This window comes from Saccostrea echinata, unplaced genomic scaffold, assembly GCF_033153115.1.
Source record: "Saccostrea echinata isolate AGI-Se365-2 ecotype Australia unplaced genomic scaffold, CSIRO_AGI_Sech_v1 ptg000047l, whole genome shotgun sequence".
Lineage (NCBI taxonomy): Eukaryota > Metazoa > Mollusca > Bivalvia > Ostreida > Ostreidae > Saccostrea > Saccostrea echinata.
Genome location: NW_026889796.1, coordinates 1,532,757 through 1,552,837, shown reverse-complemented (window position 1 = coordinate 1,552,837; position 20,081 = coordinate 1,532,757). Strand labels below are relative to the sequence as shown.

Genomic DNA, 20,081 nt, shown 5'->3' with positions numbered 1-20,081 from the left:
ACAGGGTCATTATTTGTCTTTACAACAGGTATTGTTCTTTGAGCAATGAGACTGGCAAAAAAAGAAATCTGTCCTTAGAGCTCCTGCTTATAGTTCCATCATGGAATTTCTATAAATATGCAAGACTATTCTGAATTGCGGGAGTTCCCTGTTGCAAAATATAAATGCAAGTCACATTTACAACATAATTTATCAATACTTGCACAAGAAATCTTATTTTCATTCAATACAAAAAACTTTTAAAAATTCATAAATAAGTTTTCATGTTATTTATTCATCAGGTTTATTTCAAAGCAAATGCCAACAATAATTAATGCTCTCGTCAATAGGCAATACATAGCCCCAGAATGAAAGTTTAACCCACTAAATGTGCAAAAACAAAAAAATTCATTTCATGAAAAGATCTTTTTCCTAGCTCCAAGGCCATTAACTGAGAACAAACAAGTCTAAATTTAGATTTAATTTTAAAGAAAAAGATTTCTAATTTACAAACAAGTTTATAAAGTTGCAAGTTCAACTACAAATATGTGATGAAAATTTTGTTTTCATATAATTTTTTTCAACTAATTTGAAATTTTGACTTATGCAGTTCTCAGTTTATGGTCTTACGGCCATAAAAAATTATTGTTAGTATAAAGAGTGAAGAAATCATTGACATTTAAACCGAATTTTAAATCCTATGTCTCTGCAAGCTAGTATTCATAAAATGAACAAGTAATTGATAGTTCAGATCTTCTTCAATAGTGCTTCATACATGTATGTACATTGTAGATCTATCTAAAATATATCATAAATCAGTAATTGTTCTTTCCAAGACTCAACTAAATGAAAATGACTTAATGGTACTTAAACTTAATGGATCTTGTGTATGAAAATTTTGAAAAAAAAAAAAAAAAAAAATTAAAATCATACTACAACTCGTATGATGACTGACACATTAAAAACATACTAAAACTAGTAACTCACTGCGTAAACATTTTAAAATAAAACACATACTTGCACTCGTATGATGGCTGAAAACGCTTAATAAATCACTTTCAAATAATGTATTTGACATGTATTGATGAATTGTAGATAACTGTAAAAGTGGTACTAAATAGCTTCCTGAAACTTTTTCATAATTTAGATTTAACAGTTACAGTGACATGTACAACTACCAGGATCTGGTTGCAGAAATCTTATTAATTTTTTTTTCAAAATTTCCTAATTTTACCTCATTTAGGTTTTATTTATGCATGTTGTAACTAAATTAGAGAAATCAATACTGGATTTAAGCACATTAATGAATTAAAGGTCATCCTAGTCAAGACCTAGCTGCATTTCAAAATCTTTGATTGATAATGTCAAAGTGTGATATCATGTAAAATGACATTAATCACAGAAATTTTTATTCTAAAATATCTTATTTAAATAAAAAATATGATTTCATAGAAAAAATAATGTCATATACATTCACAAACTTAAGGCAAAATTACACTTGAGTTGCCATGTCCACTCATGATCAACTCATTTCTCTGATTATGGCTGGTCAGTATAATGCACAAAAAGTCACATTGTGAAATCACTGAAATGTTATAAGATATTCTGGATAAGCCTGTGTATCATTGAAGATAACAAAAATGCCTGGATTGCTAGTATTATCTACAACAGAGTCATACAGAATATGGCCACCACCAGGCTTATTTGGGGGAACCTTCATCCCACCCCTACCCGGGCAATACTCTCCTGTTAATACTCGAGAACGATATACTCGTCTGTTTCCACTAATGTCAGGTGGACTATACGTGGAACTTGCTGAATAACTTGCATTAACAGCAAAGTATACACCATTTCCATATGCAGTTGCTGTAAAATATAAAATTTACATTTTAAAATCTAGTACAATTTCAATTGTAAATAACTATATATATATATATATATATATATATATATATATATATATATATATATATATATATATATATATATATATATATATATATATATATATATATATATACCATGTTCCCATGGCATTGATTTATTTTTTTTTAATTTTTAAAAAATTAGAAAAGTAACTTCCTATTTCATATATATTTAATAGATATTTAATAGATAACTAGTTCTATAATTGTAACGGGAACCATTACAGATGTTCCCCAAACGCTCCCCAACTCCCCTATTGGCCCCATTCCCTATAAGCTTCATAAAATTAGGCAGTTCTTTTAATTAATAAATCTACCGTATATTTTAAGAAGTATTTTATTGAAAAACAAGGCCGGTACAGTCCTTCGAGTTTTAAACAATCAGATTTTAGCACACGTCCATATCCATGTTTTCTAGATATTTCACATATCTTCCTCGAAAAGAGATTCACAATAAATACCTATGTGTGAAATCTCAAAGATTTTCAATGAAAACTATGAAAGATACAGCCAAATTAGTATTAGCCAATCAGAATCCAGCACACATGCATGCCTGGTCTTGCATTCAATTTGATAGTTGCATAATGTAGGAACCCATAATACCTATATATATTCAAAATTTCACTCTGTTTTGTTGAAAACTAAAAATGTTACCGCCATTTAAAGTTTAAGCCAAGCTAATTGCAGCACATGTGCAAGCACGTGTTTTCATGATATTTCATACAAATCATATCGCAGAACCTCCTAATGTGTGGCTATGTTTTAAATTTCAAAGTATATTTCATCAAAAAACAAAAAAGATATTGAGATTTTTGTTTCAGCCAATCAGAGCGTAGCACAGTGTATGCGCGTGTGTTCATGCTTATTTAACACAATCATCTAATGTACACTCTAAAATTTATTTATATTCTGAGTTTCAAAGCATTTAATCAAAAAAATAGGGAAGTTACAGCTTTTTCAATTTTATCAGTCATTTCACACATCGCATGTGCCTGCACGAGAACACTTGCAGACAAAAAAGTACCAGAAAAGAAATTTCAAAAAAATTAAGTAAAACAATATGTTCCCAAACTTTGTTTGGGGAACATAATCAATAACTGCAGATGCATATTAATTTCAGACTGTTGCTCACTAATATTGGACAGTAGATGTAAAATTTTTAGCCTGCAAAAGCAAAGGAAATACATTACAGTAATGTTTTAAATTCACTTAATAGTCTGTATATGTATAAAACAGATTGGAAAATATGTACCATTCTTTCCACAATAACTCCTGTTAAAACCATAAGTATTGATACTGGCTACTGAATCACTGGCAGTCCCATGCCATAACACTCGCTCATTATTCTTTCCTGAAGGATTTTGTTTATCCATTAGTTTCAATTTTGCATCATACTGCTGCAACAACATTCTGTTTTGTATCCTTTCCACCTGAAAAGAAGATAACAAAGCTCACCTTAACAAAGATTATTTTTAAGTAAGGCAAATTCTCACACTTAATAAACGTTTCAAAGTGTGCATCCAACAATTATGCAAGTTGGGTCTGAGGGGGATTTTTAGTTACTTGGGAATGGATTTGCTCTAAAAACTTTTTCTGTTCAATCATTCAGAAAATATAAGCAAGATTCAGCATCCAAACCAAGTCTGGTACATGTAGTATGCGTAACTAGATGCATCATCCATGTAAGTTTAGTTAGCATAGGGCTTACATTAAACTGGGAATAAACCTCTTCAAAAAAGTTTAATCTTGTCAATCATCCAAAGAATACAGATCATATCCAGAATCTTCTAATCTGGTCAATCAAAAAATGTAGATCATTCCCAGAATCTGATAATCTTGTCAATCATCCAAAAAATGTAGATCACATCAAGAATCTGAAGCAAGTCTGGTAGCTTTAATTCCTAGATTAATCTACCATGCAAGTTTGTCAAGTTAGGGTTTATATTTACTTGGGAAAGGACCTATATCTGTAAATACTTAAACTTGTTCACTGAACTGGAAAATGTAGGTCAGATCCTAAGCAACTCTAGTAGTGTGAATTCCTAGATGCATCATCCTTGAAAGTTGGGTCCAGGTAGTACTGAAAGTTAGACTGGAATGAACCTGCTCCAAAAAGCCTTATTTTTGCATAATTACATGCAAAAACAAGAAGTCTTGCTCATTAGTAATACCCCAGCTCTGATGTGAATATTACACTCTGATGTGAATATAAACAAGTTCAGTTACGGACAGACACAGGGATGAACAGGAAGTTGACATCAGATTCATCAGATTTGTACAAAATGAATCCCACCATATGGCATGCCTCCACAAAGAGTGTGCTAAAATTTCATGCATCTGCAATGAGTAGTTGCAGAGAAAACTTCGACGAAATTTTGTTACATACTGTACAAACAGATGCAGGGATAAACAGGAAGTTGACATCAGATTCAAACAAAAATAAATCCCACCATATGGCATGCCTAAACAAAGAGTGTGCTAAAGTTTCATGCAATTCTGCAATGAGTAGTTGCTAAGAAAACTGCAATGAAAATTTGTTATGCATGGTATGGACAGATGCATGGATAAACAGGAAGTTAACATCCGATTCGTACAAAATGAAATCCACCATATGGCATGCCTCAACAAAGAGTGTTAAAATTTCAAGCCTATGCGATGAGTAGATGCTAAGAAAACTGCAATGAAAAATTATTATGTATGGTACAGACAGAAGCACAGATAAACAGGAAGTTGACATTGAATTCATACAAAAATGAATCCCACCATATTCATTTGTTATAGACAGACAGACAGCTAGACACACACAGACACACAAGGGTAAAACAGTTTATGATTACTGCAGAATGAGATGAGGGTATTACATAAATTCACCCAACTTCATTGACTTAAAATGAAATATTTGAAATATATATATATATGAAATATATAAACTCAATACACCCTATGAATGGAATAGAGATCTTTTTTCCCCTTTGTTCTTGTACATGTATACATGATTGTGCGCATTCTCAAATTTGCAATTGAAAATTGAAACTTTTTTTTGCACCATATCTCTAATCATGCTCATACTAGCTTCTCGTGTTATTTAATGGTGTATACCTTTATTATAGTTAGAGCACCAGCTTGAGACTGGAAGTCCTGTACCACATCCTTGTATTCTTTACTACTTGGCTGCAGGGTTACAACTGCCACATTCTCCTTGTCTCCCATTGCAGTCCATGTGACTGGTTGCTCAAAATTAGACCCTAGAGTGAAGAAAACAAGAGATCCTCAGGCTTTATGGTCACCAGATGTTCAACCTTCATGTTCATCAAAAATGAAGTGAACAAGAAGCCCAAGGGCCTTAATGGTCACCTGAGTACAATACAACAATTTAGAGGAACCATAAACTGATAAATGAAGCTTTATTGCCCAAAAGCAAGAAAAATAGTACGATTAGCATCAACAAAATAATTGGTCTAGTATCCATCTGTCCCCCATTTATCACTATTACCATGAAGACTATTACATGTAACAAAATGTCTATTTTTTAACCCCATGTTATTACTTCTCACATTGGCCTCTCTTGGCCTTTTAAGAACATTTGAAAAGATAAGTTATTTTTGTCTCATTTTTATTCACCTATTATTTCCAAGTCTACCTGATCATTAAAACTATGAAAGTACTTTTTGTATTATACAATAAATATTCTTGCATAATACTCGTATTCTATTAACCTTTCAAATACATTGTTTACAGTGATTAATTATCAAAGGTGAATGGCAAAGGGGAATAACTTTGTTCAGCAGAATACAAGTTAATAGAGTCCTGGCCAGGACCAGAACACTTGACTAAATGGTCCAGGTGTTCAAAATTCTGGTAAAAATACCTTTGCATATTAAAACCTTTACTCTGTTTGCCTCGAATATGCCCAGAATTAAGCAAAGAAGATTTTCAAAGAAATGCATTTTCACTATATTATTAAATAAATAAAGCCCCACCCTTACACCAGAACATCTGACCCAGGGGTCATGAACTCACAATTCTGGAAGAAACACCCTTGCTCATCATAACTATACACTTGTTTCTTTGCTTTTTTTGATAGAAATTATGCATTTTCACTATATATTCAATAGAGTCCCCCCCCCCTCCTCTTCACCAGAACCCCTGACCCAGGGGCCATGAATTTCACAATTTTGGAAGAGGCATTCTTCTTTATCATAACCAAGCACTTCCTTTGTTTGAATACTACCCAGGAGCAAAGAAGAAGATTTTGAAATAATTTATGCATTTTCCCTATATAATCAATAGAGCCCTGCCCTAACACCAGAACCCTTGACCCAGGGGCCATGAAATTCACAATTTCTGAAAAAGCAGCCATGCTCATCATAACTATGTTCTTAGTTAGTTTATTTAATGCCCAGAAGCAGAGAAGAAGATTTTCAAAGAATTAATGCAATTTTACCATATAATCAATAGAGCCCCGCCCTAACACCTGAACCCCTGACTAAGGGGCCATAAAATTCACAATTTCTGAAAAGGCAGCCATGCTCATCATAACTATGTTCTTAGTTAGTTTATTTAATACCCAGGAGCAGAGAAGAAGATTTTCAAAGAATTAATGCATTTTCACTATATAGTCAATAGAGCCCCGCCCTAACACCAGAACCCCTGACCCAGGGGCCATGACATTCATAATTTTGGAAGAGGCATCCTTGCCTTTGATAACTATGTACTTAGTTAATTTATTTAATACCCAGGAGCTGAAAAGAAAATTTTCAAAGAATTGATGCATTTTCACTATATAATCAATAGAGCCCCACCCTAACACCAGAACCCCTGACCCAGGGGTAATTTTGGAAGAGGCACTCTTGCTCATCATAACTATGTACTTAGTTACTTTATTTAATACCCAGGAGCAGAGAAGAAGATTTTCAAAGAATTAATGCATTTTTTACTATATAATCAATAGAGCCCCGCCCTAACACCAAAACCCTTAACCCTGAGCCATGAAACTCACAATTTCGGAAGAGGCACTCTTGAACTTCATAACTATGTACTTAGTTAGTTTATTTAATACCCAGGAGCAGAGAAGAAGATTTTTTGAAGGAATAATTTCACTTTCACTATATGATCTATATAGCCCCAGCCTAGCAGCAGAACCCCTGACCCTGGGGCCATGAATTTCATAATTTTGGTAGAGGGCTCAATGCTTATTACAATCATGCCAACAGTTTGACTGCTTGATGTCCAGGAGTAAAGAAGAAGATTTTTAAAGATTGCATTAATTTTGGTGGTTTTAGCCCCACCCCTCGGGTCCCAGGGGGGAAGGGACCATGAAATTCACAATTTTTGTTCCTCTTCACCCATAGATGCTTTATGCCAAGTTTGGTTGAAATTGGTTAAGCAGTTTCAGAGAAGAAGCTAAAAATGTTCAAATGTTAACGCACGATGCATGCCGACAGACGAAAACGGATAGCAATTGGTCACCTGAGTGACTCAGGTGACCTAATAAATAGAATTATATATCTTAGTGAAGTCTACTTGTGTAATAATTTTTGAAATCAGGATAAATCTGTAGGAGGGAAGCACTTTGAAAGAATTTCTCAGAAAATTTCTATTTTTAGTAACCATGGCAACATCATTCATCAAAATCATATAACAGATCTTAGTATAACCCACTTGTGTACAGAGTTTTCTTAATATCAAACCAAAACTCTAGGAGGAGTAAGATTTTCAAAGAATTTCACAGAAAATTTTATTTTTAGTAATCATGGCAACACTTTTTGTTAAAATCAAAGTTTTACAGTTGTACTAAATTTTGTATCTAACTGTAGTCTACTTGTGTAAAAAATTTTATTAAAATCATTTCCAAATTTTACGAGGAGTAGCTTTTTAAATGAATTTCACAGAAATTTCTAATAATTTTTTAATAACATGGCAACACTGTTCATTACCGATATAGAAGATTATGTATCCTAGTATAGTCTACTTGTGTATCAAATTGTATTGAAATCGGACCAAAATAGTAGGACGAGTAGCATTTTGGAATATTGTTTACAGACAAACAAACTGACAGATGACTATTGCTTAATAAGCTCTTCTGGTCTCTGATGAGTACAGTTAAAAAGAATAAAACAGGCATACAGATAAACAGTGTGATACATTTTACGAAACTGATCATTCCAGTCCTTCTACGATAAATGGACCAATTCAGGGTATAAAACATGAAAAAAATAATTGTTTCAAATAGCCAAATGAACATCATAATTCTCTAAAGGACATATCAATGAACTTGAAAATATAATTGTCCACAAATCTCGTATCGTTAACTTTTTACAACAATTTTAATATACCATTGATTTAATGGTAATGTTACGGAAGTTAATGCTTGAACAAGTCTTATTATTTTTTTAATAAAGCTGAATTTGACCAATTTTTGTTTTCTGATGTTCAGTATAGAACGCTAAAGTATGATTCATGAAGTCTCGTGTCAATCCAATATTAAGTTAAAATTTCGGGAAAAATATCGTAACGGAAGTAAATCGTTATGGAAGTTAATTCCCAGCGATAAAAGATAAAATTCTCGGCAACAGTTAAAATTAAAGTGTGTTTATAGGATATTAAACAAAAGTATGAAGCATTTTGCTCCCAAAATATTAAAAATCTTTATACCTTTAATGCAAAAACTTTCCTGAATAACCGTTACGGAAGTTAAATTTTTAAGAGAAACAACTGTCTTTGTCCAATTCATTTTATTATGTCAAAAACGTAATCGTCTAAAATAGCTGACTTGCAACTAGAACCGAAGATATAAGGTTCCGTGGTCACTTTCAGGTAAGTTTCAGTTCTTTTTGAATCTGCATTCTGTGTGTGAAATTTAAAACAAAATCGTTACGGAAGTTAAATCATTTTTTAGCGACATGCTATAATTTCGCATGAAATAATATCCATGCATTTCTTTGCGAGAAGTGGTTTGATTTCTTTTTATATAGGATAAAAAACTTTTTTAAACATTCATAACAATCTATTCGGAATGCTTTTACAGCTGAAAATTTCATCTTGAAATTTGTATATAAAGGAAGCGACATAGAGATTTGCAGTGGAATATGTTTTTTAACATTACATTATGTTCATATCAAAACTGTAACTGCATATATATCGGTAAATATTTACAAAACCATGTGTGTATGTTAAGTCTTAGAGTTGAAATAGATCTTTAAATTTATAGTTTAGATATTACAACGGTAAATTTGTAAGCGACATAAAAAATTCTTAATTGGTCATGTTTTTGTAGAATGACTGATACATGTACATGTTTTAATCATCTAATACTCAGCTGAGTCTTAAAAATAAACTTACCACTAATTTTGTTCTTTCTAATGACTTTAACAATATCTGTTGGATCACTCTCAGGATATTCTTCATAAGCTGCCAAATCAACTATGTATTTAACTCCTTGTGCATCTTTGAAGGATATTTCAGATTCCTGTTTCCTGAGGGCCTTCTCTAACTGCATATTAATCTCTGGAGGGTATGGCTCTAGCTTTTGTCCAGCACTTGTAATTTCAATGAAGCACCACTCAACCATGCTTGCCATCATTTCTGCTGCCTGCTTCTCTTGTCTCACGGCATCTGCCTGGCGAAGCAATTTGTGAACTTTTTCAGAAGCTTCCATGATATCCGAAGTGAGACCTTGCAATATAATCCTTCCAACACGTTTTTCAACTGTCACATCAACATCAAATTTATCCTTTAGCTGCTGGATTTCTGATTCCTGACCAAAAAATTTTAAGAAAATACAATTTTATTTACTTTAATTTTCTTTTTTTTTTGGTGGAAACGTTTAAAAATGTTACCCATATAATCATTGGTAATTTCAGCAGCTGTTTTCAATTTTCAAGGCATTGTGTACCTTCTTAAAAGTTCATAAGTTATGACTAAGTTTGAGGTAGTGGAGAGACACTGACTAATAAAAAGCAATTTACCCAAAATATTCAATTACGGTACAGGGATTTCAGGATGTATTCTGCTGAGTATGCTGAGGAATGTGGCAGTTATTTTTACAGAACTACTCTGGAATTATCCATCAAAATAACCATATTTTTAACCACTAACCCCCTATTATCTATTTACCTTTTGATTCTTTGTTCTTTTGATAGTGTTCTTAAAAAAAATACAGAAAAGTTTAATTCTACATCATAAATTTTCAGAGAAAGAAATTTTTCATTCATTGTCTAAGAAAAGTCCCAAGATTAGTTGGTTTCCTGCCGATATTTTCAATGCCTGATATAACTCAAAAATATGTACACTAACTCATGGTTTTCTCTTTCTTATTTTGTTTCAAATAATAAAAGCACTGAATTAGAGTGCCAAAATCGAAAAGTTAAATGCAAGCTATCTCAGCAGAATACATCCTTATGATGTTTTACACTAATTGCTCATATAGTTTAGAAGCAAGCTGTCAACAAACCTGTTGAGGTGTGAATTCTTTCACTACTGACTCAGCAAAAATTCTCTTTGTAATAAAGGAGTCAACTCCTCTTTCAACCATATCTATTGCTTGATCTATTTTTTGTTGGGAATCTGCATAAATCACCAAGGTTACAGAACTCATATCTAAAGGCATTCTCTGGGTTTTGCGAGCACCTTCCCACATGTTACTTTCTTGTTTACCTGTTGGAAAAAAAAATGGAGAAAAAAGGTCCAATGACATTATTTACTTAATGGCAATACTTAGACTGCAAACATGGAAATTTTGAGGATGTGGAAACATGGGTGATATTGATCAATGACTAATGAAGCAAGAAGAGGTTTGTTATACTTTTACTGAGAAAAAAAAACTTTTCTCCAATATATGCCATACAATTTACTGCATGGAAACACTTATGCATGTGAAATATAACTGTTTTTCATTTTCTTATACCATAAGACAATCAAAATTTCAACTAGATATTTCTAAAATGAAGAATTTGTCAAACTTTCTTTTTTTTTAAAATAACCAACTTTACAGTATTCACTACAGAAATTTATATAACTTTGAATGAAAAGACATTATTTTGTTATTTTCATGGAAAAAATTAATCAAGATTTCTTTTTCTGAGATCAAATACATGTATTTTTTTGTAGTAAAGTACAGTCAAATCTCATTATCTCAAACTCAATGGGACCAAAAAAAACTTCAAGATAACCAAGGAATCAAGACATTGAGGGTAAAATACTTAAAGAATATGTATTTGGGACTTCAAAACACGTACTATGTACCACATATCCATAGTATTCAAAACATCGCGGTTGAAGATACCAAAGTTCAACTGTAATTTTGGACTAAGTATCTGAACAAGTTGTTGTGTCTCATTAAATCATTCCAAGTTTGACTTACCAAAACCAAACATCTTTGTCATTTTCTTTAAGAATCCACCTTCTTTAGGTCTGTAGTTCTCACAACAAGTTTTAAAGGACTCCAGAAATGTTCTTATAAGTTTGGACTCAAAAATCACAATATGAACTTCTTTTAAATTTGTAGCTTTTTCTTGTCCTTCTTTCAGGGCCTCAAAAAAGTATTTGGCAAGATTTTCAGCCTTAACTCCAAAAGCTATCAAAGGAGATAGATAATATATTAACAATTAATTTAATTAAATAAATTAAAACACAGATTTACTGCACAATTGATACCCAAATTACAATTTTTTATGTTATTATATAATCTTTATTGCCCAAGACATACATCTTATAGCATTGAGTTAACAAACATCAAAAGATTAAGGTTGTGTGACATGGTAATACAAATATATGTAGTATATAATGTTAAATTGTAACAGACTTTAGTATTATACAGTTTGACCATATATACATTAGACAGAAAATGATTTTGTGACACTTTCTCGTACTTCAAAAGCACATTTGAGATAAATACCTAAATTGCACAGTTCTTTAAAATTTTTTACGCTGAGCAGTTGTATTAACTTAAAAACTGAAGGTTTTTTCCAGTAATATTTCTTAATATATCAACATCTAATATCACTAAAGTAAGGGCATTTTAAAATAAAATGAAATTTATCCTCAATATCTAAATAGCACATTTCACAATATCTGTTATTTACTGGTATGTTATTGTGACGACCATATTCAATAGCTAGGTTATGGGATGACATACGTATTTTGCTTAATTGCTTCTTATATTTGATTGGAATAGCTTTTGTTAAGTAATATTGGAGAGAGAAATTATCAATGATATGCTTAAAAATTTTGCATCTTGATTAACAATTTATTTGCTCGAAACTTGTTTGAATAAAAATATCTACAATTCTCTGTTTAATAATAGGAAAATGTGTTTTTAATTGAATGCTTTCCTGACTATAGCAAAGGTCGCCTAGCCCAATTTCAAACAATTTTTCTCTTATATTTGTTACCCAGCTGTTTATATTTTTTTGTTTTTTTTTTCACATTCCTGAAGTAACATATTATAACAAGCTAAGAGAATACAATTTTCACTTTTTAACACCTTGAACCAGAATTTGATAATTCTAAGTAACCTTACTACCTTCAATGGGTATCTCCCAGTTTCATAATAAATCATTACAGAGTTTGTATTTTTTCTTACACCTAACACATATTTTAAATATTGCAAGTGCACATTTTCTACATCTTTTGCATTATGAAACCCCCAAATTTCACATCCATAATTTAAAACACTAGCAACGTAAATATCAAACAAAGACAACATTGTTTCTGTATTCAAATACATTTCACTAGTTTTAGCTTTCAGAAAGAACATAGCTTTTCTACCTTGTGTAGACAATTGCTTCTGTGTGATATTAAATTTTCCATTATAATTTAAAAGCATTCCCAAGTAGATAAATTTGTCAACAATCTCAATAGGTTCTCCATTTAAATTAAACACAAAATACTATAAGGGCTTAAACTTACAGGTTCAAGAAGATGAGATTTCATTTGTGGATATCTCACTTTGAAAAAATACAGACTATTATATATACACTGTGGTTGTAAATTTGTGGATTTATAGGTACCAATGAAATCTTCAAAACTGAGACTTTTTGAAATATATGATTTCACAGTACAAGTAACATGCACTAATGCATGTATACCCTCTTTCATCTAAACCCCCCCCCCTTTTTTTTTTGTTTTTTGTCTTTTCAAATTGTTTTTTTTTTTCAAATTTTGAATTTATTTACAATTCTAAGTGCAAGGACACAATTGATAGCGTTTGAAACTGAAGGAAAATAGATTAAAGCATTTGAACTAAACAAATTATATAAAATACAATCATTTATTTTCAAATTTCCCATATGCACTGCAAATACACAGGGGCATAATTAGTCCATTTTATTACACCTCTACTGATTTTTCCCTATATATTATTAGATCGTTAGATGCGACTAATTCCCGAGAAATCGTTATGAATAAACTAATCCCCATGCATAAGTCAAGTGAGCTAATCCCTGCTCCGAAATCTAATTCCCGGTTATCCGTAATCCTCTAGATTTTACTTTTACTTAAGGAATGTTTTTAAGTTTAGTGTGAATTATTGGTGTGTAATTCACACAGACTTGTCATGTAGGCATATTTCATGAAGCGTGCTAGTGCTTCATGAAAAATATGCCTACGTGCAAATCTGTGTGATTTACACACCAATAATTCACACTAAACTTAAAAACATTCCTTATATTTACATTTTACAAGTTTAAAAGCACCAATATAATATACTCAATATTTGAATTTCTTGCTGCACTATATCGTTACATTTTTATTACGTCCCTGTAGCCTCATTGTGACGTCACTTTAACACGAGTTTCACCGTGTATATTTCTACGCGTGAGTATACACAAAAATGACTTTCAAATCAATTTCACAGTTGGCTTAGTAGAAAAACACAGCACATGTAGAAATTTGGTATGAAACGTGAATGAACTTAACCCCGTGTGTTAGTTCAGTGAGCTAATCCCTGCTTTAAAATCATGCTCTCTGAATCCTCTAAATTTTACATTTGTATCAGTATAATAAAACAGTTAAAAGTATCATTGCGGGAGTTAGCAAGATTCCAGTTCCCTTCCACCAAGACTATTTCCCTCCACTTCGCCTTGGAAAATAGTCCTGGCCTTGGGGAACTGGAATCTTGCTAACTCCCTCAATGATATACATGTGTACTTTAAAACTGTATACTGTTACAAATGTTAATATTCAAGAAAAATGTCTTCAAGGTATAATTACCTTGTCCCAAAGTAGGAAAAGCAATGGACTTGCATCCCTGTATTTCATCTGCTGTTTCAATTGTTTTTAAAATTTTATGCTCCCATGATTCTTTGGTTCTTTCAGCATCAAGATGCAGGATAAAATTACAAGAAAGACCACTTCTGATCCCTGATGTTGTTACAGCTATTCCATTTTCCGTCAAACTTTTTTCTATAAGTTGAAATATATTTTTTGTAAAATAATTTACTCATGCATCTTAAAATTCTGGTTAAATACAGTAAAACACACTTGTAGCTAAGGAACAAACAATTTCGATTCCTTATAAATGTAATTCATTATATCCAATAGGCTAAATAAATTAACACTTTCAAACCACAAGGAATAAAAATCACTTCCCTGTAAAGTACACAAAAGGACACAAAATATATGTAAAGAGATACAAAAAAAAATTCACTTTATCAATTCACTTGAATAATATGTTTGCATGTTAAATGTGAAATGTGAAAAATTGTTTTATATTTGATGAAATCATTGCAAAAATACCTATTAAAAATCAACTGCTGCTACTTACTGTTCATAGCAATTTGTTTTTTCAGGTCATCTCCTCCAAGTTTCAAGAGAAGTTTTGACACAATGCCTGTATCAAACCAAATAAAAATTATTACTATGATGATCTTTTATTTTTTTACCTGAACAATTTATCAATATGCAGAATTTAGGTCAATTTGATCTTCATTTACTATGGCATAAAATGACAGTTTATTATGGTACTAAAATATTAAATGACTGTATTTATATCAGAAGGCAAAAACTTCAAATTACAGCTGTGCTAGCTTGCATATACTAGTATTTAGTTAAAATAACTATAAAAATTCATTTTGATCACCAGTTCAAGACCATTAATCAATGTACTGGTTGTTTGTACAAAATTGGAAATTTGGAAATAATGAATAGATCAATTTTTATTCTAAAATAGACAGTTTCTATTGATTTTTTTCTAAAATAAAACTCACCCCTTGAAAGATCAAACTCAGAGTTTGTACTATTGACAATGGCATCTACATTGGCTTTAGTGATATCTCCCTGATAAACTTTAAGTTGAAGATTTCCAATATCTAAGGCAAACTCCTCCGAGTCAGATAATTCACTTGGAGAATTGTTTCCATTTCTTCCTGTTTCAGATGATCCCCCTCCACCTAAAAATAAATCCAAAATCTTACACGCTGTTTCATATTTTTAAATTCTCTAATTTCTGATTCCAGAGAGCATATTTAGGTACACCTTTTCAAGAAGATTTTCTATTTACGTCACTCATTTTATGTTTACATGAAATTGCATTGTGATTGTCATGTAACACCTGGAATGGAAAAAGCATGGCTGGACCGGGAATCGAACCGAGAGACCCCTGTATCATTAGTCAGGTGGTCTACTAACAGAGCTCCCCAGGCCAATATCCATGCCCAAACCATTACATTCCTCATTCCTTTAAATTGTCTTTGCCCTCAAAGACAACCCAGGTTCTTATTTGTCCCTGGCAGGACTTTCACCTGCAAGTCCAGGGGTGGTCATTGAGACACCAAATTGTGTAATAGGAAAGGAGAAAACTTATGAATGGATGGGGAATTGATCACAGGACCTGTATCACTAGTCAGGATCTCCACTGACTGAGCTACCAAGGCTGATTATCCATGGCCCAAACCTTATAATTAATTTACTAGTATATGTACTTTCACAATTTAAATGACATCTGTAATACTCTCACTTGAAAAGATGCTACAACATAAATTTCTGGTTTGTTTTCATATTAAGCATGAAAAATAAATCAAGATTTGTCCCTATGAAACATAATTTAAAACCAATACATATAATTTCATATACTAGCTGCAACGCTGGATCCATACAAAACTTGGGTTTGGATTTTATTTCACTTGTAATGAGCTGGAACCAAATCTAAATGCTGTCCTTATAATAAGCTGTAATTAGACTCATCTCTATCTTCAATATGAGCTGGAATATTACATTTAAACTCATCATAAGCTGGGAAAATATCGATCATCATCATGTCCTGATTTTATTGTTAAATAAATCCTCTTTAACTACCTCCTTAAAAGATATTAGTGATTCATCTGGTTAACTGTAAACTTACATACCTTAATAATTTAAAGAACAAAATAAAATTTGTCAACAAATACTATATATATTTAAGAAATAATGTATCATTTTTAAGCATCTATTGGGATATAAATACGGGTTGGTCACGCGATCAAATTCCATAAAGCCCAAAGGGCTTTATGGCAAATTTGATCTTGTACCAACCCGTATTTATATCCCGATAGATGTTTAAAAATGATACATTATTACTTATATTTACATTTATGACTTATTCATATTTTATATTTTCCCTATTATAATCTTTTAACGCGTAAAATGTTTTATTTTTCAAACACAACGGCACGTATTTGATGCATTGATTGCGCGTCGACCCTTTATGACGTCACTGAGAAATTATGTCGAACCTTTACGACATGAGGAACCCGTGTTTATACAGATATAGATACAAGTTGCTAATAGTGTTATATAAAAGAAAACATTTGCAAATGTAATATAGTAGTATAAAACTTTGTTCAACTTTGAGGAATAAGAGAGGGGCTACTGACTGACTTTCAAATGTCACATCCATATTATTTATTAGGTATACTTTTAATTGACTCTTTATGTTTTACCAGTAAATGTGAAATATTCAAATTAATCTAAATTTATCTACCAAAAACAAACAAGAGGCCCATGGGCCACAACACTCACCTGAATTACTTTGGCCCTGCTGTTTTTCACAGATCCCCCCCTTTGTAATACTTATTGTGGTCCCAACCTACCCTCTGGGGCCATGATTTCAACAAATTAGAATCTACACTAGCCAAGGATGCTTCCACATAAGTTTCAGCTTTTCTGGCCCAGTGGTTTTTGAGAAGAAGATTTTCAAAGATTTCACCTATATATTTCAATGTACAACTTTGATTCCCTTTTGTGGCCGAACCCTACCCCTGGGGGCCATGATTTGAACAATTTAGAATCTACACTAGCCAAGGATGCTTCCACATAAGTTTCAGCTTTTCTGGCCCAGTGGTTCTTGAGAAGAAAATTTTTAAAAATTTTCCTATATGTTTCAATAAAACTTTGATTCCCTATTGTGGCCCCTCCCTAGCTACCCCCGGGGGCCATGATTTGAACAATTTAGAATCTACACTACCCCAGGATGCTTCCACATAAGTTTCAGCTTTTCTGGCCCAGTGGTTCATGAGATGAAGATTTTCAAACATTTTGCCTATATATTTCAATGTAAAACTTTGATACCCTATTGTGGCCCCACCCTGCCCTTGGGGGCTGTAATTTGAACAATTTAGAATCTACACTAGTCAAGGATGCTTCCACATAAGTTTCAGCTTTTCTGGCCCAGTGGTTCTTGAGAAGAAGATTTTCAAACATTTTGCCTATAAATTTCAATGTAAAACTTTGATACCCTATTATGGCCCCACCCTACCCTCCGGAGCCATGATTTGAACAATTTAGAATCTACACTACCCAAGGATGCTACCACTTAAGTTTCAGCTTTTCTGGCCCAGTGGTTTTTGAGAAGATTTTCCAAGATTTTATCTATATATTTCAATGTAAAACTTTGATTCCCTATTGCGGCCCTGCCTTACCCCCGGGGACCATGATTTGAACAATTTAGAATCTACACTACCTCAGGAAGCTTCCGCATAAGTTTCAGCTTTTCTGGCCCAGTGGTTCTTGGGAAGAAGATTTTTTTATGACCCCTCCCTATTTTGTCTTTTCTTGATTATCTCCCCTTGTAAGGGGGGTTGGTCCTTCGTTTTAACAATTTAAAATCCTATTCACCCAAGGATGCTCTTTGGTTAAAATTGGCTCAGTGGTTCTTGAGAAGAAGTTGAAAATGTGAAAACTTTACAGACGGACGGACGGACAGACAGACAGATGGACGACAGACAACAGGTGATCAGGAAAGTTCACTTGAGCTTTGAGCTCAGGTGAGCTAGAAATGACATTTTCTTTTATTATGTGCAAGAATTTTTATTCATGAAACTTAATATACAGCAGTGAACATGAAATTTTTTAATACATAAATCACTTATTAGTGAGAACATTTTTTTGTGTATATAATTATGTGAAACCACCTGCTCATGAAAATTTAATTCTTGCATTTGTATACATAAAGATAATATCTAACATTACAAAAATCAAATTTGTGAAAATTATGTCTCACTTATAAATACATATGAAAATCTCGTGAAAATAAGGTGTCACAAACATTTGGTGATCTAAAGTAAATACATGCACTGTCAAACCTCGTTATCTCAAATGCAAAAGGACCAAGTAAAAAACTTCGCAAGGATTCGAGATATCCAAAGTAAAATACTTAAAGGATAGGGGATTGAGACTTCCATATTACTTCGACATATCAATGTATTCAAGATATCAGTGTTCAATGTGCCGAAGTTCAACTGTATTGATTTTGTAACATTAATCAAAGCATACAAAAAATATGTGAAAAATTTTAAACAATTTATACCTTACACAATGCTGAATCTATAGCTATAGAGGCACTGATGTAATAAATGCAGAAACAGAGACAAAAGGATCTGATTTACCTAACCTTTCTGAGAAATAAATATGTAATTATTTAAGTACCTAGTATACTGAGGCTTGAAATCAAGCTTATAAATTGTAGTCTCTTGTTTATGTTCTTGCACAAATTTATTTTTTTCTATTTAAACTGTGGCCCCAATATAACTCTAAGAACCATGACTTGGATGAAGCTGAATTTCCACCACATAATGGTGTTTATATATTCATGTACTTGTACTTCAGAAGAACATCCAAATCATATATCATGTCAAAATTTTTTAAAACATCCCCCTCACATTGTGGCCCTCCCTTTCCCTTTATCCAACTCTAACCCTAATCTCATTTTATAGCTAAAGTAATACACATCAAAAATTATGACCAGGTATCATCGATTCAGAGAGAGAAATGGCTTTAACATACATGTACATATCTCTTTCAGAAATTATAGCATTACTCTTCATTCGAATAAACTTGAATCCCCTAAATCAAAGGATGCTCTGTGGTAAATCTGGTTGAAAATACAGTTGAACTTCGATATCTTGAGCACGGATATCTCAAAAACCATGGATATATCGAAGTGACTTTCAAAGTCCCAAGTGCTCATTTCTTAATTATTTTACCCTGGATATCCCAAATCCTCAGATAACTCAAGTATTTTCTTGGTGCCTTTAAGTTCAAGATAACAAGGTTTGACTGTAACTTGATGGTTCTTGAGAAGAAGTTGATCACATAATTAATAACATACGGTACATAAATCTTAAAGTTTACAGTATGCCATGCTACACAGGTGACACAATAACTGATGGCTGTAAAATTAAGAATGCAATATTGAGATGTTTATGATGAAATATAAATGAAAAATAATTGCAGTTAATTAAAAAGCAATGCATCACATCAAGCTCACAAAAGCAAAATACTTCTGAATCATAAAAATATAAGAATGCCTATTAAATATTAACAAATGAATATGCTTACAAAACAGAATGTCTTGGTGTATTTTGTATAAAAGCTCTGCAATGAAATATCACAGAAATGCCATAGAGGTTCTGGTCTAGCTAAACTATTAAGGAAAAAGCTAACATGATCTGCACCATAACAATTGATAAAGTTGATGATCAGGATTTTTTTTCTTTTTAAAATACTTTGCACACAAGTTATTTTCACCCATTATTTTTGTTTTATCTATTAACATGCAAACAATTTTCACCCAAACTGACAAGGGCAAAAGGAGCAAACATTACTAGAAATATGTCCATAGGATTGTATTAGTGTATGAAATTTGATGAGAATACCTTGAATAGTTTCTTTAAAATTGAAATCTAAAAAGTTGGATATAGTTGA

General features: G+C 32.2%; 1 protein-coding gene across 1 annotated transcript in view; it reads right to left on the bottom strand.

Annotated features, from left to right (window-relative positions):
- Nucleotides 1-254: 254 nt before the first annotated feature.
- Nucleotides 255-20,081, bottom strand: part of LOC133202650 (protein mono-ADP-ribosyltransferase PARP14-like) — a 38,292-nt gene continuing 18,465 nt past the window's right edge. The window contains exons 15-23 of the mRNA XM_061338503.1: nucleotides 15,110-15,292; nucleotides 14,668-14,733; nucleotides 14,115-14,306; nucleotides 11,266-11,478; nucleotides 10,357-10,559; nucleotides 9,246-9,660; nucleotides 5,004-5,149; nucleotides 3,157-3,334; nucleotides 255-1,845 (exon numbers count right to left, since the gene is read on the bottom strand). Coding sequence (XP_061194487.1) covers nucleotides 1,562-1,845; nucleotides 3,157-3,334; nucleotides 5,004-5,149; nucleotides 9,246-9,660; nucleotides 10,357-10,559; nucleotides 11,266-11,478; nucleotides 14,115-14,306; nucleotides 14,668-14,733; nucleotides 15,110-15,292 — 1,880 coding nt within the window. The 3' untranslated portion in view covers nucleotides 255-1,561. The remainder of the gene's footprint in view (nucleotides 1,846-3,156; nucleotides 3,335-5,003; nucleotides 5,150-9,245; nucleotides 9,661-10,356; nucleotides 10,560-11,265; nucleotides 11,479-14,114; nucleotides 14,307-14,667; nucleotides 14,734-15,109; nucleotides 15,293-20,081) is intronic.